This window comes from Prinia subflava, chromosome 19 (assembly GCF_021018805.1).
Source record: "Prinia subflava isolate CZ2003 ecotype Zambia chromosome 19, Cam_Psub_1.2, whole genome shotgun sequence".
Lineage (NCBI taxonomy): Eukaryota > Metazoa > Chordata > Aves > Passeriformes > Cisticolidae > Prinia > Prinia subflava.
The window spans coordinates 8,591,855-8,615,035 of record NC_086265.1 but is presented as its reverse complement, the minus strand read 5'-3'; the positions used below and the strand labels follow the sequence as shown (position 1 = coordinate 8,615,035).

Below are 23,181 nucleotides of genomic sequence, written 5' to 3'. Positions count from 1 at the left end.
TGGTTAAGCAAAGGCAGAGTAAGCTAATTACCAAGTACACAGCTGCTCCTACCTGGCAGAAAGCAAAGGGAAAAAAAATCCTATGAGTCATCAAATGCAGTTCCTAAATCTGGAAAAGCCTTACAAAAATAAACTTCCACGAAGAAGGGACCAGCTTCAGAGGAAAAAAACAAGCGATGGAGATAAAAAGATCATTATTTCAGAACAAAAAACTATTTCCAGTTTGAAAGGAAAAAGTTTTTTTGGCAAGGCAACTACTAAATATGTCATCTAGTTAAAAACAGCTTCTCTTCTTGTGGTTTGCTGGGGCAGAATGAGTGAAGAGATCTTCTACCAGATTCTTTTTATATATCAAACACTGAAAGGGGGTGGGGAAGGAGTCATTTCTAACCCAATTTAGAACATCTTTTATTCCTCTCCGTGATCATCAGCACTTCTTAGATCCACCTTCAACACACAGAGCTCCAGATATTCACTAAGAATTCAGGGTAAGTTTTATGTTCCGCTTTAAACAGGAAGGATCATCCTGACTTTCCAGTTTTGCAGACACACTGGGATACAGATACACAACTGTTTATGCTTTGGCAGAACTTCTGTTTTGCAAAGCCCTTACTTGCATAATTTCTCCTCTATTTTAGGAAACAGCAAATGAGTCTCTAAATTATTAGTAGAAGAACAAGAGAATTTGTAGTAAAAACATTGCTTGAAGTTTTTATTTTTCAGTTTTGTCACTAACTTTAGAGCTTCCCTGAGTTCTTTTGGGAGTCCTTTCTTGCACTCATGCATGGTTACTGCTGAAATTATATTACATTGGCCATTATATTTGAAGATATTTAAATTTAAAATTTAAATTTAAAAAGAGGGGAGCTGAAAACTTCAAATCACATGTGAGCTGTTGGGTTTTTAACAGGGTGTCAGAGGAGGTGAGTTCTGACCCACCTGTACTCACACACTAAATGAACACTGACACAAGAGCTACTGCTGCCCTCACATCCCCTCACCAAACCCAGGAAGCCAAAACTGCATTTCCTTCAGTTTTCCAAATAGATTTTTTTTGATCCAAAATTCAAACAGTTTAATTAAAACTGTTTCTGAGGAGAAATGCATCAGCTTCACAACCCAATCCCATGAGCTGCTTCATTATAAACTGCAAAATATTCTGATCTTAAAAGTCGTTTCCAACCTAAATGATTGTGTGACTTCATGAAACTCATTTAAAATAAAGCTACAGAGTATTCTGAAACACAATCCCCATTTCAATTATCCTCAAAAATGTCTTAGAAATTGCAGTGGAAAGTTTCCTTTCTGCCCAAATCACCAGATCCCCTTTCAACTACCCCAAGTTTCAGCTACTTTATACTCCCACCCTCTTTCCTCCTAGTAACAGTTACCAGAAATTTGCTTCAAGTTCATTTTAGAAGGAAATAATTAGATTTACAATTAACATTCCAAAGTATTTCTTGTGTAACATTTTCCCATTGCTAATCATTTACCCAGTGGCAAGGCACAGGAATCCACACAGGGTGAGTGTGCAAGGACAAACAGCCAGGGGCACTCAAAATGCAGCATTTAAAGTGAAAAAGGCCATGTTTTACAGGCAGAACGACAGTTTTCCAACTTCCTTTCAGACTGGCCTGTAATTTCCAAATCTTGCATTTCCAAACAAAATTGGCTGACTTCTAATAAGTTTCCTTTTGATATTTTCTTCCCTTGATGTCTGGGTGGATTATCAGCAAAAAAACAAGCTCTTTTTTTCCTTACACAAAAAGTATTTGACTGCACAGCATCTCCCCAGAACAGACAGCAGGAGACTGACACAGAAGTAAAAACACAAACCCCAACAAAACAAGCAAAGAAGAAAAGAATTATAATCACACATCATTACTGAGCACTGCTATTTGAGAAAAAATAATTATTTATGCACAATTGCAGTGTAATTCTTCCTGCACCTCTCCTGCATTTTACAAGGTTTTCTTTGCAGGTTTAATCAAATTTTCCAGAATCTTGTTGGATATTTAAATAATGACATGCCCACTTAATTTGCACAAAAGGCATGGATTAAGGTTTGCCTTGATTCACTGGTTAAGCATTAAGTAATTAGATTTGCCTTGTTGTTAAGGAGACAATAAACATGTTGCTCAGTTATGATCCAAACCCAAAGCTGCCTCTACGCTTTTTTACTCTCCAAAAAGTTTCTTCCAAGTGGACCCACAGAGATGACCTAAATGAAAAAAGGGCCTGGAGGGACAGGGCACAGGGAAGGCTTCCCACTGCCAGAGGGCAGGGATAGATGGGATATTGGGAAGGAATTTTAAAGAGAGAAGTTAAATTAATGTGTTGTGCTCTTCTTCCAACACAGCCACAAATCTTCACACAGTTCAGAAATTATCATCCCTGACTCTAAACCAGCTATCGTAACTAAAAAAATGGAACTTGGCTCCAAAATTATCTTTTTTCCATCCTGTTCTTATTATGTACTACCACATTAAAAAAAAAAATGGCATCACCTCCTTGATTGTGTACACAGAGACAGCTGGAAAAAAGGAATTTATACACTGCAGGATCTACTGAGGAATGGTACACAGCCTAGAATTGAGAATACACCAATCATTCTGTACAATAAAAAGAAAACTGGATGCTTATTATAAGTTAATACCCACCAGATTGTTCACAAAATACAGTGTCTAGAGACATCTTGTTCATAGCATTTATATTGAAAAAAAGCCACAGAAAATAAATCTAAAAGCCTCATATCTCTATCCTATAAATCTACTCCCAGGGCAGAGCTGTAGAGAACATTTGTACAGGATTTGAGCTCGGGAAGGTTTCCACACTCACCCTGCTTTATACTTCCTGAAAATGTTTATTTAAGTTGCTATTTTCCATTACTGTTGTGACTCCTGTCATTTGAAACACCACAGAAACAGCCACAAAGTGTCAGTACAAAGCCAGAAAAACAACAAGACAAAGCTCGGAAAGAACAAAGCCTATTTTGAAATCTTAAGACACCTGTATAAATACTTTTTTTTTTGAAGAAAAATAACCCAAAACTTTTTCAAATGAAAAATAACCCCTCCAAAAACATATAAATTCAAGTGAAACAGTCAAGATAAAAACAAGGAAGTTCAAATGCACTTATACTGGATAATAAAAGAATTGGTTTGTTTGCTATCTACAGTGATTTTTCCTAAGAAAACATTCACCAGAAGACAAATATTTAATATTACTCAAAAGCAACAGTCCCTGTTTAAAGCTGTTCTGTAAGACCAACAACTCTGTTGAGCAGGCAGTGTTTATAACAAAAACGTGCTTTTTATATCAGACAGTTTGTGCTAACTCGGCAACATTTCCAGCTCAGTACACTCTGTACCAGCGGGGCTTGCCAGAAACTCTGCTCTCCACGAGCACTTTCCTATTTGTTAACTATTTCTTCCAAAAGAAAGGAACTAATCCCAGTGTTTTGAAATCCTCTTCCCAGCCATTTAACAAGGAATTCATTTGCCTAACAAATACACAAGGAAATACTAATGTAAATAGAATAATGGCAAAATAATTTCTGCTATGTAAATGACAGAATCCGGTGGTTTAGTTTTAAACCAGAACAACACAAAGCCAAGCATTACCACATCTCCTACAAGGCTAAATCAGAGAGGAATCCAAGAGGCACTAAAGGCTTCTTATCTTTTCCCAAATCTATTCCAGATAACAGCCAAAAAGGCCCCTTTACATTTTGATTTCGTAGTGATGGTTGTTTTTTATTTAATAAATATCGGTGAAATGTTAAAATGTTTATTAACTCAGAGAGAGGAGGGTGGTTGATGTTCCAGCTTAATGGATGGGCCAGGAGCACAGGCAGCCCCTCACACAATCACTGCTGGTCAGAGTAGAAAATCCTTGGAATCCCGAAGGAAATGTGCATCTACAATCAAAACCTACACACCTCCAGTGGCTACAACTCTTCAAACCTCAAAGCTGTGCTGAAACACGGGAACTCTCAGCATTCAGGGGGGATGTGCAGCCCCCAGCCCTGCAGAGGAGGAACGTGGCTACAACCAGCTCAGCTGGGCCACACGTGCTGAACACGTCTGCTGTGCTTGCACACCAAGGTCAGGGTGCAGCACACTCCTCAAACACCCAAACCAGGGGTGTGACACAAATACCTGTTGTCACAACAAATGGTGTTTCCTCAGTGGAAAAACCACCAGGCCCTAATGCCACCCATGCAATGCACCCACTGCAGATGAGTGACAATTGTCACACTGGTACTGAGGAACAATAAACGCTGGCCAATCTGGGCAATCAGCAGTGCTCATCACTCTGCCCCTTCTGGTACGTACAGAACGGGTTCTTTTGGCAGCAATGAAATACTGACCTCTGAAAAACTGAATCCACTTCCACAAAAATCTGATAATGGGATTTCAGGTTATGATGGCTGTGCCTGCCACTTCCTTTGTGTCTCACCCTCTTGGACACTGCACAGCACAGTCAATTCTTTGCAAAGCTCCCATTAAATAAACTATCATTACATAAACAGCCCCATTTTCACAGCACATATGGTTTTGAAAACTCCCTTTATCCACTGGGCAGCTGCAACGCTGAACAGAAGCTATGGCCAGAGTTATGGCACATAGCAGAAAGTTCTGTGAATCCCAAGTTTCTGTATGTTTTCATTTGGTTGCAAAATGTCATATTTCTGACATATGACAGGGATTTGCATCTGCAAATGCTAAACATGTCACAATGACAGACTGGGGCTATGCTGACTGTGTGTTTTGTTAACACTGACAACAACCACAGCCAATAAAACTCTGGGAGTCTTTGTACTCCAAATGCACTCTGTATTCTTTTCTAATATATTTGTACAAAATATCTTAACTTCTTCCATTTTCCTCAAGCACTGTATATTCAAAGGCTTTAAAAAGTTACAGTTCATGGGATTTCAGGCTTGTATTTTCTTTTGTTCTTTTTCCTTTTCATTTATTTATTTATAATCTCATCCCAGATGTGGCATCAAATGCACACAGCGGGATATCCTTAAGCATTACTTTGTAGAGTTCTTTGTGTCACCATCCAACATTCTTAATCACGTGAAGATTAGCAGAAAGACTTAGCTGGGAGTAGTGTGAGCAATGGGAGGGGAGACTGGGTATCTGCTGGTTTAAAACAGTTCCACACGGGCTCTCTCTCCTTTTCCCAGCTCCCAGAACACGGAGACAAGGTGGAGAATAACCCACCTTCCCTTCTATTCACCATTTCTATTGCCTGCTTGTGCAGCACTGCACTTAAAAGCAATTGTGGAACCCGAGCTGCCTCCTCCTCCTCCATCCCACATCCTGGACACCTTCACAGCTTGGAGCGGGTGGCCAGGGGGGAACTGCTGAACACAAAAGCTTTGGCTGAGGCAGCTCCCAGTTCTTGGTTCCAGTCAGATCTGCAGCTCCAGATCCCAAAGCAAGAGCAGCCATTGGTGGGGTTTGCAAACCACTGCAAACAGCCAGTGAGGGAGGGAATAATGACCTGAGAGTTCAATATTCCCACAGAACTTGGCCACTGCATGGGGAAACCAGGACACCAACAATTCCATGAGTAAGACAGGCAAACAAGGGGGCTGGACTGATTATTGGCCCCACAGGCATTGGCAAGTTGTGGATTTCCATCACAGGTCACTGTTCTTAAACTAAGACCACTGAACATGTGCAATTTAACCACAGAAAGCCTCTGACAAACTGTACAGATGACAAGAAAAGTGATTTTTAGGATGCAGTAATTAATTCCTCATCCTAACAGGTTAATTCAAATGGCTACCTAGGATTAAGTGGCCACAAGCCCAAAAGTCCAGAAACTGCATTGTTAAGTGTATTAGGGGAACTCCAGAAAAGAAGTGGATCTGCTGACAACACAACTTCAAGCCAGAAGAGAAATGACAAATTTTGCCTCTGACACATATGGACTAACAGGAAAACAAATTAATAGCAGCCTGTTCTCGCATGAAATTATGAGACAGCACAATAGTGTAAAAGTCATCTTATATGCAGAGCTCTTAAAACTGAATTAATAGAGGACTATTGCATAGTTACTGCTGGTTATAATTTGGAATACATTAAAACCTCTACTTCCCCAGACCAATATTTAAAATAAACAAGAAGCAGTGAGCAGGCACAGCCACTTCATTAAAGTGATTACATAAACTCTCGAACCACGACTTAATTTGAATTAATAGTAAAGATAAAATTGAATGCATAAACACGCCATGCAGAAAGAATGAAGTTCTGAAAAGAATTGAGTGGGCTGATGATATCACATAGCAAACACCTGATGAATTCATTAAACACAAAGGGTTGCAGATGCCACGATACACAGAGACAGTTCCTACTTGAAAAATCAGATGGATCTCACACTTACAAAACCCCGAGAGTCTTCAACAGCTGCAGGACACAGGCAGAGGTTTTGCAAAGCAGCAGCAAAATTTGAATCTTCGACTGATGCAGCCAAAGTATCAATACCAGATATGATTCATTTCAATGAAGTTATTCCCGTGTTTGGGAGAGCAGCTTCTGTTTCTGCTTGGAAATGCCAGGGATTTCTCCCTTAAAATTGCTCTGCAGCTGAGATCCACTTTCCCCCAGGCACATTCCCCAGGGGAGACCCTCAGCCCATCGATTACATAAGCTACTCTCTAGTCTTACTCACCTTAGTAGGGCAGCTAAATATATGCACCAAGATGTAAAATCTGCAGAGCCATCAAAGCACTTCTGCTGGAACAGAAGAGCCGACAATTTATAGGCTCTTCAGTTGTGCCTGCTTTTATCAGGCTGGTTAGTTGAAAGAAAATGCACACATAATTACTTAATCCCATTAAAACAAAGACAAATGACAGCAGAGAACTCCCGAGCTCAGCAGTTTGAGCACTGGAAGATTCTGAACTCACACAGAAATGAATCACGGAGCCTTCTCTGTGGGCAGCTCCTTCCACAGCCCCTCTTATTTTGGCTACATCAGCACTACAGCTCTGATATCCTGGTATTGCAGCCAGCCCCAGAAAATGGCACCTTGGACAATGAACAGCTTCCAGATTTCCCAACGTACCAGTAACCTAAGGTCTGCACTTTTCCAGTGAATGATTACATGTCAATTAAACAAATTCACTGAAAAAAACTCAGTTGCTTCTTCCAACATGTGGGGAGCACACGCAGGAATCCTAAAGAGGCAGCAAGTGGCAATTTGGGGCTGGTGCTTAATTTTAACATTTTGAGTTTCAGAAACTCACAGGAGCTCCTGTTCAGTGCATTAATGACAAACTGTAAACTGTAGTCAGTACCTGAACAGGGAAAAATGAACGTTTCTCTAGAGGATTTATAACACAGCTCTGCTGGCATATTTACTATGGAGGAATAAATAAATGTGTAAAATGATTGCAAGAACTCATTGAAAAACTGAAAACTGAACTTATGTAAATTCACATTAAACTCAAAAGTCAGATCTTCTTAAGACAGTACTGTTTTTGTTTTGTTTTGTTTTTACCTCCAAGCACCAGGACCTTTTTTCTCTGCTGTTCCCACACAATAATCTGAGCCCTTGGATGGAGCAGTGTCTCACCTCCAGGCTCAGCCCTCCTACAGCAGCTGTCTGGGGCAGGACAAGCAAACAGTGTAATTACACAGAGTGTAATGTTTGCTCCCCAATTACCCTTTAGTGGGCTCACTGAGAAGCTCCCAGGACACAGCCAGGCAGGAACCCCTACCCCAAAAAGGGAGGGATTTGGAAATTCAGTACTGGAGTGCATCTCTTTTGAGACTGAGCAGTAAGAGTCTTAGAGGCAAAACATTTTTCTTCACACTTTCCAGGCCTTAACTGTGGTTTGCAGCAAAAGAAATAGTAATAAAATAATGCTTCCTGGAGTCTGGTTTAGTTTAGGAAAAAGGCAGAGAGAGACTAAGCCATAATTCCGTATACACCTGGGACAGGGGGTATCTGTCTGGAAGTTTTCCACTTCCAAGGACAGCTTCTCCAGGTACAAAGGCTCTCTGGGGAGATCTCTCGAGCACGCTGCTGGTTATTACTCTCAGCTTTATCTCACCTGTTTATTAGCTCCTGAATACACTGTTTCCCAGAGAACAGGAATAAACGAGTGGGAACTCCTCCATTTGAACAGCAAAACCCTACTGGGTACAAATTCCTTGGGTTTGTGCAGAGGACCAGAGGGCCTTACTGCAGCTGGAAGCACCAACAGCAGCAGAGAAGCAGCAGCAACAATGGTGACACCACTGCAGGACACCCCAGTTTTAGTGAAGTATTTCATTTATTTTAGTGTGGTGCAGCAATGAAAATCTTTGCTTTGTATAGAAAATCCAAATTAGTATCCCAACTCAGCGCTGTTAGGTATGGCGAGAGAATCCTTACGTTACTTGCAAGTTATTCAAATTATAATGTTAGTACAAAAAAAAGTTATCTTATAATAAGCCAATTACACATTAAGGAAAGCCTATAAAGCTTTTGTCAGGAACACAGATTCCTCTTGACCAGCAGCCAGTTAAAGTGGCAGAACTCTCAGGAATATCTCTGGAAAGGGCAGGATTGTCAGTTAAGCCCTTCACCATTCTCTCCCAGCACAGTCCAGCATCACCTCCACCCCTTGATAAGAGCAGAGGACATCATTCAAACACAGAAGCCAAACTTGCTTTACAGCCACACTGCTCATTACCATAATATGAGAAATCACATCCTTTTTATATAGAAGAGACAGAAAAATGGCAGGGCAGTTAAACACCACACACTGCCCCCTCACCTGCCTTAGAGAACAGATTCCAAAGAATTTTGTTGACATATATAGCATGGAATTGCAGAGGATAAATTTTATCAAACTCCAAAGGGACAAAGAGATTTTCCTGCCAGCTCCCCAGAACCATAAACCCATCAGACTGCTGCCCCCCTGTTGACACAATAACACTGTCCATACTTCCCATCTCTTTAGAGAGCTTTAAAGAGTAAGTATGAAATTCTTAAAGCCATTCCAGTAAAAAAAATTCCTGTACAATGTCCCTTTCATCGCCTATGACTGCAAGTTTCCCTGGTGGAAAGGTGTTCTATTACTTGTGTTTCAGAAGCAACCAGAATGTCATGGAACAACTACAAAACAGAAATGTTTTATTGAAAGTCTGATATTTATTTCCTGCTTAGAAACTGCCACACCTGCCACCTTCTGCTCTTCCTTCTAAAACCAAGTTTATCAATATAAGCACTTCAATATAGGAAATTCACACCTCAATTTCTCCAGGAATTTGAGGTGCTACTTTTGCCTGGTTATTTGTACGATCCACCCATCAATCTGTTATAGAATTTTGAAGCATTTCAGTTTGACTCCTCTGACTACTCCAAAGCAATAAACACCCCAGGCTTTGGTGCAAATGCTGTCCAGGAGGAGCAGGGAGATCGGGGCTCTGGAGGCTGAGCAGGAGTGGCTGTCAGGACAGCCAGGGAGCACCGGAGGTGGCTGTGCCAGGGCCCAGCCCAGCCCTGGGCTGGTGCCAAGGCAGAGTCAGGGCTGGGAAGAGGCAGAGGCAGCTCAGGGAGCTCCCAGGCTCAGCACGGAACAGAAACTGAAACTGTGCCAGGCTGCCGGCAGCCCTGAGCTGAGGGAGCACAGGGACAGCTCAGGGCTCCTGTGGGACCACAGCAGCCCCGCAGCCTTGGCTGCTCCGAGCCAGGCGGAGCACCCAGACCTGGGCTGCAGCTCCCAGGACACATTTAACCGTGCTTAAACAAACAAAAGGCAAAAACATTTCACCTGTGCCCACCTTGCAGTGTGCCTTGCTTCTGGCTTGTACCTTCACTTCAAACTAGTGAGCATTTCAGCCTTGCAAAATCAATTTTACTCCATTCCATTTAAAGTTCTACTTATCATTATATGAGTGACTGCAATACACGGGTGCTTGGGTTGCTTGTTTTGTTGTTTGTTTGTTTTTAACTAAGAGACTAATATTTAACTAACAGCACAACTCCAGCCTTTTCCTTCTGAAACCCTCACTTCCCATGGGCAAAGAGCAAAGGTAAGAGAATCCACCCTCATCCTTAACCTATCCCCTGTACTCAGTTGTTGTCCATTTGCTCCTCCCTCTTCATTCCATGCAGGAATATGGTTTTATTTGCTTCTTTGGAAAGGCCATATTCCAGCTTCAGGGCCCTGAGGTTTCAATGAACATCAGGAACAAACTTCACATTTCCAAAGCTGCCTCCCCCATTTTCCTGGCTCCTCACCAACACCCCGAGCCATGGATCACATCTGGGACTTGCACATGGACACACTGCCAGGTACCCAAGGTGCTCATCCTACAGCTCACAGTCCAATCCCAGCACAAGTAAGTGCAGGTGTATAACAAAGCCCACCTTAAATGAAACCAGTCGTAGGCTTGGGGTAGAAGAATTTTGTAGTAAGATTTATGACCTTTAATAGGAACTTCATTATAAAGAAAGTGACTTTTATGTAATGAAAACCATCTCTGTCTGAAGAGGAATGATGTGTTAACATCAGCAGAGCTGGGTTTCAGTGTTTTCTGTTTGCAATCCAGCACCGTCACTGTCACTTTAAGTTCATTAATTATTCTAAAAATGCCATTACCAAAATGCAGTCGTATGCAATTTTAAAATCATTTTCTTCAGAAGGTGGCATTTCATCTGTTTTTAAAGTCTACATTTTCCAGTAGAGCTTACCCTATGTTCTTAGAATTACTCAATACATGAAAATACAAACATTACTAATGAGCCCTATTAACACAGATTTCACTTCAAGCTAACTTAGACTTACTTCACACAGTTAAGTGAGTTCATTTCACTGGAAAAACAGATTCCCTAAAGGAAAAAACAGCTGCTGTGGCTGATATTGCCCAATACATCGCTGAAAAATAAATTCTACTGATTGGATTTTTTTCATTTCCCTCACCCCCCCAGCAGCCCTTTTAAAAATACAATATTTTAATGATTGTTTAATTTTCATATAACTAGAATATAAATCCTTTACATACTGCTTTGCTGCAGCTGCAGCATAATGTCTCGTTTTTCATGGAAAAAACCTAATTACGTGGTTCACCGAATTGCCTGTGGTAACACATCAATTTTATTTACATTCAAAAGTTGGACTTGAGTTTGTTCTCAGCACTCCAGTTAATTCCAAGCCCATTTTATACAATAGTTCTCCTGGATTCATTAGTAACACCTCACTCTGCTGTTATTAGGAGGGATTCCCAGGTACTGGAACATTCCTTCGGATTTCAGCGCTTTCTGGGCAGTTCCACAGTTCTATCCCACTTGAAATATCCTGGATTTGCTCTAAGTCTGTCCTTGCTGAAACACTTCTGCCAAAGGACCATCAAATGTTCCTCCAGAAGCAGCTGTTAATGTTGCCTCTGGAATACCAACTCCTTTTCCCACAAAAACACCAGAGAAAAACAACAGCTATTGTGTGGCAAATAAAACCTGAAGATTAATACTCAAAATTTCAACTATTTCAGTTGAACTGAGCCTATATTTGGAAAGCAGGAAGATTGGGAGGAAGCACATGGATGCAGTGGAGAATTTCTTGGCTTTACCTTCCATCCGTGTCTTTCCTCTACACTGTTTTCAGAAGGTAATTTCAATTCAACAGGAAAACCTCCAAATTCCCATCCATGAACAAAATTAAGATGTTAATTCTTGAGTGATATAAATAAAATAAAACAATTTAAAAAATTAGGCTTTTTTATATATGGCCCTTTGGTAGATTTCAGACTTTTTAGCCTTAGATATTGCCAGCTGTAAGAAGAGAGAAAATGCACTATGTGAGAATGATCCACGGAATATCCTGAGCTGGAAGGGACCCACAAGGATCAGTAAAGTCCATTTCTTGACTAGAATTGGTAATGAATTCACAAATGCCACATGTGCTCATTGGATCCTGTTCTGAACACTGAGATTCTCTGTTCATGTGGAGACAAAACCACTGAAGGAAAGAGGAATTAAGGCAAAGGTAAGTGCAATCAGAATTCCAAACAAGACACTCAGTTTTAATTTTTTTAATGACTCTCATAAACCAACTTTCAAGTAAAAGAAGTAGTGGGAAGAATATTTATTTTTGAAAGAAAACAAAACAAAATGAAGACATCTCGCCCAGACACAATAAGGCTCTTGTCAACCTCATGTGTATAAAAGGAGTTGGCATTTTCCCATGAAGCAATTCCTTAATCCCAAATGATGGCATAATAACCTCATTTAATATGCCTCCTTAAAAGAAAAAGTTTATTTTGTCTAAGCTGAACTTCAACTGGCAATCACTGGACACCAATTACCAGTGTCAGATATAAGGGTCACAGAACAATTCTGCGAGCTGAGAAAGTAGGAATTCACTTTTCAATCCCATCTTCTTGCCAAAAGAATGGAAAAGTTGAACTTTGTTTTCGTGTCTTTGGGAATAATCTACGCTAGGCAATTAAGAAAATGCAAATGACTTATCTTATTGAAAATAATCAAGCCAGAAACAGACTTTTCAGTAACTTAATATTCCAATAAAGTCTTCTGTCATAGGAACCTACTTGTTAATTCCACTCTGTGCTCAAGAACCGGCAATTAACCATTTTCAGATTTCACTTCAAATTATTAATAAGTGGTACTCAGCTGCTTGATATTCATTGCTGCTTTTTAAATGGAAAGCCTTCCAAAAGCCTTGCATCTCAGATCCTTTATTCCGTGTTCATGAGCTGCTTTTCCATGCCCTGGCTGCTCCTGTTCCTGGTACCACTGGGCACGACAGGAGTTCTGGGGTTTATGGAGTTACTCAGAGAGCATAAAATTGTTGTAATACACATCCTGTGCTTTCCCCAAAGCCCAGGGATCCCAGGAACAACCTTTGGGCAAATCCAAGGAAGTCTCCAAGTCAGCTGTAAAGCAATCCCAGCAGCAACTCCCTCCCTTTGTGCCCACTGCTATAACCTCATGGTAAAATGAAAATACTGAGGAGCACTCTCATTTAAACACCCAATTCATGGCAAGGGGGCTCAGTCTTCATTTCATGCATTGCTTCACACATTTCAAATATGTTTGAATAGACAGGAACATCTTCTCATTCAATAATTAACGTATCTCACTGCACAGAGCTTAGAACATACTCTGTAATTCCCGACAGAGCTCCCAATTCCTCACAATTGCAGAAATAAGACAGTACCCTGAGAGAACCTTAAATAGGCTCAAATTGAAATGGAAAGTAGATTTTTCACTACTTTATTCTCTTTTACATTAGTGGAACCAAGAAATTTAATTTTTTCCAAGTTTTCCGTTATTTTTCTTTTAATCCCTAATAAATGCTGACAAGCATCAACTACTAAACAGTTACAGATTAAACATTGACTTAATTTACAAGACTTGACTGATAAATGAAACTTTGAAATCTGGCAGTTCATAAGGGAGCATCAAGAACCTTTCCTGGCAGGAATAAAAACAACCACATTCAGTTCTGGGGCAAGTAGTTCTCCTCAGGAAAGATCCTTAAAAACAGAGCTGACATTCTGCTTTCCTGTAGGCGAAAATCAGCAAATCTCAGGTAGAGAAACAATAGCAGAAATTAATTTTGGGCCACAACCACATGGGTGAGTGTGGGTGCCCTGCACACAGCTCTTTCTACAGGCAGCATTTTTCCTTCCTCACTTTTATCAGCACCAGGGGATTACGGCTGGGCCAGCCTGATATGCCAAGAATTCATAAACAGGAACGAGCTGAAGCTCCAGGTTTTTCCTGTCACAGCTCAAATTTCAGCTATGTTTTTAAACTTACCAAGCTCCAAAGATCATGTACAATAATCTTTCAGGAATGACTTGCCCAATTTATTCAAGGTAATCTATTCTTCATAAGCATTTCCATCCAAATTCTTATATTCTACATAGCAGAAAGTGAAACAGTATCATTTTTTCTGGGGAAGCAGCTCCAGAAATTAATGGATCAAGTGCAATTTATCAGATGGAAATCCCAAATACCTACCAGAACCAGTGAGTTCAGGCACACAAGCTACTAAGCTGATAGAAGGATGTGGTTTTAACTAAAACTATCAGACATCCAGAATTTATTCAAGCTCCTGTCCCACATTCTGCCAGCTTTCCAGAGCCCACCTCCAATGCTGTGCTTGCAGACACCAGCCTGTATTCTCAGGAGTGGTACACATCATAATCCCTGCATTATCCCTGAGAATTCCAATATTCTGTACCACGATGCAGCAGACAAAGTGGAATATATCCATCAATCCAGTACAGAGATTAAAAATTGACAGACAAAATTGTGAGAAATACAGAATATTCTGAGTTGAAAGGGACCCGCAAGATCAAGTCCAGCTCCTGGAGTGGTGTAAAATATCAGAGCAAAGTGTTCTTTGCAAAAGCAAGGAGGGAACTGAGGAACAGATCTCCCTTCCCTATAATCTGTGTGGAACCCACAGGGTCCGGGGCAGGGGTGGGAGAAGAGAGAAAACCCAAGGGTTGAGTCTAAATTCTCTTTGATGCTCCAGATGGTATTTGGTCACCAAATGCAAATGAGAACTCTGCAACTTGCAAATCCACAACGTTCCTGTCAAAAACGCTGCCAACAGTCACACACTCCCTCCTCTCCTTCCACTTCTTCTGTCGGATGTACAAAAAAATGGATTTATGGCAAAAGGTACTGTGGCTGGAACAGTTGCCAAACCTCTCCAGGCAATATCATTAAACAGCACTTATCCTTCAGAAAAATCAAACTTCAACAAACTAAAGCATGCCCAACTTTTTCAGACTTACAGAATCTCCAGTTTTTCCTCATTCACTGACCCCACCCCATTAGTTTTTTTCCAACCCGGACTGAATAAAGATCTTCAACCTCTCTCCAGTTTTAAAAGCCACCACAATAAAAACCAGAACACCACAGAGAAGATTGGCAGGAAGAAGAAATGTAGGAGAATGTGCAAGAGACACCTCTGAAGTTCCCAGCTGCCTGGGTAATCCAACCACTCCACTGATCTATAACTGCTCTGCAAATAATTGTTTTTACTTAATCTCCCGTGACAGCATTTAATTATCCACAGTTTTGGAAAGCTACTACACAAACAACGCTCCTCATTCCTCCTGTTTACAATCACTAAGTTGTTTTCCCTATGACTACTTGAAATTCTTTTATTAATGGCAGATTTGTTGTTTACCAAATCTTCAGTGTTATAAAGATAAAGGAACCCTTGGAGTTCATGAGCAAAACTTTCTGAAGTGCTTCTGAAAGTAAAGCCTCAGTTTGGACTTTTCCTCTGTTTACTGAAAGCTGTAAATATCATACAGCACTACTGGAGTGACTCTCTTATGCAGAAAAACAAAAAATTATAATTTAGACCTGAATTAATAAAACATAATATTAAAAAATTAAATTCTTTAAAATTTAGTTATCACTAAATTATTTCACTTTTAAAGCACAAGTCCTAGGCAGGAAAACAGAAATCCAAAACTTTTTTCTTGATAAGCATTCACAATCTTACTTCAGATACTACTCCTCAAAGTTCCCATATCTCAGATGTCAATGTTTTGGATAGACTCCAGTCTTCCTCTTGGATTTGCCATGTCAGATTTCTGGGACTTGTGCTCCTGAACATGTGAATACAGCACAACAACAAAGGTCTGGCCATGGAACTCTAAGTCACAGCGAGAATCCAACCTGTAGGAACAGCATTTTAAGCCAAAGCAGCTCATTTCCTGAGCAGGTTATCCCAAAAAAAGCATCATGTTACCCTGGCCCAGCTGACAGGCAAGGAAACCCCTGCTTCAGTAACTTGCCTATTTTCTGTTTGTACACCTACGTGGAAAAGCCCTTTATATTTTCAGGAAGCTAATTTCAACTATCAAACAGTTCCATATTGTGGCCTGTTTACACAATAAAAAGCAGAATAAACTTGTTCCTTTTGCCTTCTGGCTGCATGGAGCAGTGAACACAAACTGTGTCCTTTGTCCTATCTCAAGGAATCAATGGACATAAATGCCTTGTTCTGGCAGAATTTGAGGCTCAATATTTTGTCAATACTGATGTTTGAACTTTAAAATGTACTGAACAGAGCCCGACAGCCCTATCAGCAGGAAAATGTACAACACTTACACAATTTACATCACTTTGAACTATATCTGATAAGTCACTACAAGTGTTTCAATGTGCTTTTAATATAGAACAAGGAAATCTATCCTTGTAGGATTTACACACGTGACAACAGACGAGTTTCAGATTGAATTCCACTTAAAAGTTACTGCTCTGACTGCCCCAGCCTGGATGCTGGAACACCTCAGGGGCTGTGTCCAGTTCTGAGCCCCTCAGCTCAGGAAGGACATCGAGGGGCTGGGGCATGTCCAGGGCAGGGAATGGAGCTGGGGAAAGGTCTGGAGCCCCAGGAGAGGCTGAGGGAGCTGGAAAGGGGCTCAGCCTGGAGAAAAGGAGGCTCAGGGGGGATCCTGTGGCTCTGCACAATCCCTGACAGGAGGGGACAGCAGGGGGGGTCAGGCTCTGCTCCCAGGGACAGGAGAGGGAATGGCCTCAGGCCAGCCCAAGGAAGGCTCAGGGTGGAACCAGGAGGAATTTCTGCATGGAAAGGGTTGTTAAACATTGCCTGGGGCTGCACAGGGAGGTGGAGTCCCCATCCCTGGAGGTGTCCAAGGAACACCTGGACACGGCACTCAGTGCTCTGGCAGGGGGATCAGGCACAGGTTGGACTCAATGACCTTGGAAGTCTTTTCCAAACAAAATAATTCTGTGATTCCATAAAATTTTGAACAAGGCAAACAATGTATGACAGCGACGTTTTGCTATACTCTGCCCATCCTGCACCCAAAGGAAGCAGGGTCTGTCCAGACATTAAGTGGATTTCCATACCACCACCACTGGAAGCAGCTTCACATTGTTGTAACCAAGATGTCAGATATAAACAAGCTCCATCAATTTACAACAGAAACAGAAGCATCACCTGCAACTCCCCTCAAATAAAAAGACACTTAAGTCGCATCTACTACATTTGAAATATTAAATAAATTATATTTCACTAAGAGAAAAGCATATATTATTAAAGCTTTGCTGGGTAAGTAGAAATATTACCCATTCCCTCATTCAAAACAGGTGCCTCATAAAAAATGAATGTCAGTGGAATGGCTCAGTGCAGCACTTGTGAGCCATCTCTTTAATTATACATGATCACAGGGCTACCTGTGTGGAACACACCTCAAGGTACTCAGGCCTGCATATCTGTGATTTCACAGGCTCTGGTGCCAGATAAACAATCTGGCAGCCATCAAAGCAGAAGTTTGGAACAGTGCTTAGAACAGAATGAAAAGAAATGAATATACCATAACCCAGGACTAAACAGTGCAGGGTACAGGTAGGAGGTAAGGGACAGCTCAAGCACACTTGATAAACAAAATATTCTGTGTACTTGAAACAAATTTTATCACCAAGTCACTAGAAGGTCTAAAGGCCACAATGATAAAAAATTATTGCAAGAAACCAGAAACTGATCTTATGATTGTCTTGTGGTTTTTTAACTACTGTTGTTATTCCAGAACTGGTGAACTTCAGTTGTTTTCTTGCAAGACACAAGGTGAAAATGGAGTTAAAATTCATACTGCCTAATAAAACACCTTTTAGTTCAGGCAAACTAAGACTTGTCATAGCAACACTACACCACTGAAAAGAAAATAATTTATACTGGATATAGTCAAACCCAAACAGAATCACAACAGACACAGGAGAAGTAACTTTGTCATGTTAAGGCTGCACATTCTGGAGACTCTGAGGACAATCCCAGTAGCATAAAGCCTATAATCATCAGCTTATCACTGTCACCTCTGACCTACCTGCCCCTTCCTGCCTCCTATTCCTCCAACTCACTTGTTGCAACTCGCCTTGGATCATGCTCAAATCCTGCAGCACGAACAAGGAGCAAGTCCTGACCTCACAGATTTACCTGGGGTGCCATGGAGTTCACCTGACTCTACAGGAGAGGTGATTTATTCCATCAGCTACAACCTTATGCCAGAGCTGGGGTATTATTATTATTATCATCATCACCCCTTGAACTGGAATTTACTCTATTTTTAGAGGTTCCACAAAAATCCAAGTCATGATGTTTACTACAGGTCTCCTGAGTTCAAGTTTCGCTTTGCATTTTATCACACGGCAAAAAAAAAGAGAAAACAAATTTACAGGGTGTTTTTTTGTTTTTTGTTTTCCTGTAGGTCTTAAAACACAAACCATGACAAAACCACATAAGGCAGCAAGTTAAAGCATTAAAACAAAATTCCTTTTTCAGTGGAAAAAACAAGAGCAGCTTACTGTGCAGCTCGCGGTGGATGACGTCCACCAGGTTGGGCTCGTCCCCCCACCAGAATATCCAGAGCTCCTTGCAGTCGGGTTTGACGTCGCGGCGCCACACGCACAGCAGGTTGGCCTGCAGGCAGCGGATGAAGCTGAGCAGGATGGGATCATCCTGGGCTGGCGCTGAAATGATGGGCCCGCAGTCCCCATGGCCTTCAAAGTTGTACCTACGCCATTTGATGCCCGTGAGTTCAGCCTACGGGAACAAAAAAAGAGGAAAAGTCATTGGATCACTTCATAATTCAGTTATATTCATAGTTCATTTCATTTTCATTGATTGATTCCTCAATTCAAGTTCAAAAATCTTCCTATTCAGATATTTTCCTTTATTCCTCCTCAAGGAAAAAAAATTTAGAAACAGCACTGAATAAAACTGGCTTACACCCCCTGGTATTTAGGTTTTTACCACAACCTGACTCACTTCTATTCATTTCTATTCTATTCTATTCATTTCCAACAGCTTCATTCAATTTCTAACCTTATTGTTATCTTATTGTCATCTTACAAGTTAGAAAGGAAAAAAAACAAACAGGGAGGGAGAATAAGGCTCACTCCCTACAGGCTGCTTGATGGCCACGTGAGCTCAGTGTCAGCCCAAAAGTTGGCCACTTGAAAGTCACAAAATACCACAGTGCTTAAGAAAACCAGTGACTTACTGGAAAAGCTGAAACAGTTGCACATTGTGATGTTACAGGTTCACCAAATGGGCTTTTTATTTTCATTTTGCCCAAATGAACAAAAGCAGAATATGGAAAGTTGCCATTTACTGCCTCTCAACCAGACAGAAGTCTCTTATTAATCATCAAGGAAGAATAAAAGGAACAGATTTGCTACCCAGACGTTTGGGGCAGGTTTTCTTTGGGCACTGAACAGGGTCCCCAGAGAATGGGCACGGCCCCAAGGCTGCCAGAGCTCCAGGAGTGTTGGACAGTGCTGTCAAGGATGCACAGGGTGGGGTTGTTGGGGTGTCCTGGGCAGGGCCAGGAGCTGGATTCAATGATCCTGGTGGGTCACTTCCAGCACAGGGTGTTCTGTGATTGTGAGATTTTCCTCCACTCCCAGTTTGCCCCATCCCTGTTGCAGCCTCCTCCCTTCTCTCCACTCTCCAGCACAGGACAGGGAATATCCCCAGGACAGTCTGGCTGCTATCAAACACAACTGGTGTGTGTATACCCAGCTCACAGTGGGCTTGTACTCTACTCTCCAACCTGTTCCCACATTCCTGCTGCTGCTATTCCCTCACTGCCTCCTTTCCAGTGTTCACACCTTCCCTTGGCTGCCCAGAGGCAGCCAGTGCTCAGCTCCAAAGCGCTCCTGCAGGAGCAGCCAGCTGCTCTGCTGCAAGGAGTGCAAACACTCCAGGGCAGCAGCTACACCTCTGACAAGAGAGGGCACGGCCAGGGACAAGGGAAAGACCCAGCACTGGAAACACTGGAGGAATGAATTTCCACTCCTAAAGAAAACTAAAGACTTGTGGATCACTTATTCCTCCCACTCTTATCACCTGCATAAGGACATTTAACTTTTCCTCCAAAACCCAAATTCCCCATCACACACAGAAGGATTTTCTTTTTCAAGTCCACAAACTTAGTCCATTTACAAGTTTAAACTCTAAAATTTGCTTGTGTCCACCACAGCAGCTGGAAGGAGCCTGCCTGGTTCAAGAGCTGGCTGGTAAACTGCTGAGGAGCTCATCATACCAACAACAGAAACAAAAAACAAGTACTTCTTGGATTTTGTAAGTATATTCTCTGAAACAGTTTCACCTCATTCCTGTATACTGCTGGGCACAGCAGGGCTCTGGCCCGTGGCTGCAGTTCCTGGGACTCTGACTCAAGGACTATTTCCCCAAACACTGATTATCCAGATTGCCCATTTAATTGTCCTCTGAAGAGGCCTCACCAGGCACTGGCCACACAGTACTGCACCGGGAAGGGGAAAAACCTACAAAACAGCAGGGAAATTTGGTTTATTGGTTGCAGGCCCCTGAACCACCAGGCACCTTTAGGTCCACAGGGCAGCACGGACACTGCCATCCTCCATCCTGCCAGCAGGACACCAGTCCAGGATTGTCCCAGCTGGAGGCTCCCTGCAGCCAGCATCGAGCTCTTACACTCAGTCAGAAATGATGATCAGCCATCCAAAGGAACCATGGAAAAGGAAAAGGGAAAAGATAATCCAGACTGGCTGAGATACACAGCCATGTGCCACCTTCCTGGCACAACAAGGGCTGGGGAATGCAGGGGGAAGAGGCAAAATGGAAGAAGTTATTTTTTCCATAGTAAGGTGCTGGAGCACCTCTTACACTAAATAACAGTCTAAGAGAAAGTGCTCCTTCAAAACATCTACATCTGTTCTACGTGCATCCCCAGATATAGCTTTGAAAAGGAACAGGCAGAGTTTCTGAAATAGGATAATGAATGTAACTATGAACCACAAAACACCAAGAATTAGTGGCAGCATAGGCAACCTGTGAAAAAATGATGTTAAATGTTTGTGCCATAACCAGCTAAGAACCTACACTAAGTCACAAAGAGCACGGAACAGGAAGATGACGAAAACCAAAACCAAAAACCCCAACTGAACAAAGGACATTACCCAACAGAGCACTCGCTTGATCCATGCAGCAAAAGCCAAAGCTCAGCTGTTTCAAAGAGCAGAGAGGCTCTTGTGGCTTCCTGCCAGCTCAGAGGTATCACCCCAACATCCCCCCCAGAGGAGGAATGAAACAGTCAAGGAAAGCACAGTGAAATCAGCAGAGCTGCACCTAATTTAATTCTGCACCAGCAAACTCCTGGAGTCTGTAATTGTGCGGACTGTGAGGAATGATAAACTACTAACCTGGATCACACCAGTGCCCACCCACACAGAGAGAGACTCTCAGAAAAAGGGAGAGACAAGTCCTGGGGCTTTGGACTCAGCAGCAGCATTAAATGAGCTCTCACACATCGTTTCCCAGTCCAAGTTGTAGAGATGTGGTTCAGCACATGTATTGGGATATGTCTGTTTCTGTTTAAATTTTTAATAGGTAAGCATCAGTACTAATCCCTCAGAACTTCTGGATTGTGTCCTCATGTTAATTAAAACTGAATTCAAGTAGAGATTTGAATCCAGAAGGGATACATGAGAGCAGACTACACCCAAAACACTTACACACATTCTACGCCTCTACTGATGTTCTGTGTAAAGTATTTAACACACTATTGGGAGAAGATCTGCATCCACAAGGGGATTTATTTACATTAATTTCTTTAAACAAACCAACAGCCCTGGTTTGAAGAGGCTTCCATCTGTAGCAGGGTTTGCACAGACAAGACAAGCAGTGGGCTGTGGTTCTGGGAACTGTTCTGAAGAGCCAAATGTGGTTTTGTTTGCACTTCAGTGGCAGTGAGCACAGGCTGACCCAACACAGCCTTCTCCTCAGCCCCAGCCACACATTTCCATTCCCAGGCGCACACTGGGTCTACTGGTCATGGAATCACTCAGGGAACGGGATCACTGCACCAGCTTAAACAAGAGAAAGACAAACATTTCCAGGCTCAGCACCCTGACAGCTCATCCTGCAGCCAGGGAATCACGGAGCAGCCACAGGAGACGGGGGAGAGTGGAGTGGGATCTCCCCTGTCAGGGACAGCTCCAATCAGATAAAACACAGCTTTCAGTGCACCCAGGCTGCTGTTCTGTACACCTCAACCAACACAAGCAAGCACTGGTGCCAGAGCAGCCTGGCCTGGGTGCCTTCCCTGCAGCACTCAGCTGCTGCTCAGACATTCACACCGAGCTGGGCTGACTCAAACCCAGAAGGGTTGGATTAAACGACTTTTTCCTCTACTCAGATCAGTCCCCACACCTGATTCATTAAACAGCCACAGAGATGCTTGTACCGGGAAGTCTGAGGACAGCAAAGCAGGTCAGGGAGGGCAGAGCTGCTCTGATTAGTAAAACTGCTGGTTTGAAAGCAGCCTGAAACACTGAGACAGAAACCAAAATTGCCAACCTGAGGACAAAACTGTGAACATGCTGTTTAACTCACAACTGGCTAGAGATGAATGCAGAACAAAGCAGAACTCTTGCCAGGTGATGTAATCTACTCTGTTTCTTGCATCTCTTCCCATATGCACAGTTTTGGCTTATAGCAGTTGTTACAATGTTTTCAAAACTAAAAAGCCTGACAAAAAAAAAGGAACTTACAAATACTTATTATTATCCAACACTGTTAGCAAATCATGCATTAAATGAGATTTTTGCTTTGGTTTATAAAGGAACATGTGTTATGGAGGACTGTGCTGTGAAGGGTTCAAGTGCTCAGATAAGTGGGGCTGGTTTGAAATGGAGTTTTTTTCTAAGTTCAGCTAACTGCAGTTGGACACAGAATATTTGTGAGACGCCAGCTCTAAATGCACTGGGCCAAGCGTGTAAGGAAAGAGAGAAATTGGATCTCTAACAGTAATACCCAAACCCTTCACTAACATCCAACTTCTTACAAAGTAATTCCCAAGACACAAAAAGATCTGTTTCTGATGTTTTCAAAAGCAGCTGTCAGGGTAGAAGAGAGTGTTCAAATTTCACACAGGCATCCAAAACCACCCAAAACATCCCCAAAAAATAGGCATTAATGAAAACAGTGCATTGCCAATGTCTTTATTGAGATGCATGGACTTGGGGTGATCACACAGAGTCCCTTGGAAAGCGACACAAACTCAGGTTTCGGTGACCATCATCACACCCTGCAGAGTGAAACAACCTCAAAAGAGCTGAGCTGAGAGTGTTTAAACCTCTGATCCCTCCTGCACACACACAGACAAG

General features: G+C 42.1%; 1 protein-coding gene across 1 annotated transcript in view; it reads right to left on the bottom strand.

Annotated features, from left to right (window-relative positions):
* MED13L (mediator complex subunit 13L) overlaps positions 1–23,181 on the bottom strand; it is a 167,707-nt gene that overhangs the window by 129,249 nt on the left and 15,277 nt on the right. Inside the window, exon 2 of the mRNA XM_063415529.1 lies at positions 18,334–18,571. Within this exon, the coding sequence (XP_063271599.1) occupies positions 18,334–18,571 (238 nt within the window). The remainder of the gene's footprint in view (positions 1–18,333; positions 18,572–23,181) is intronic.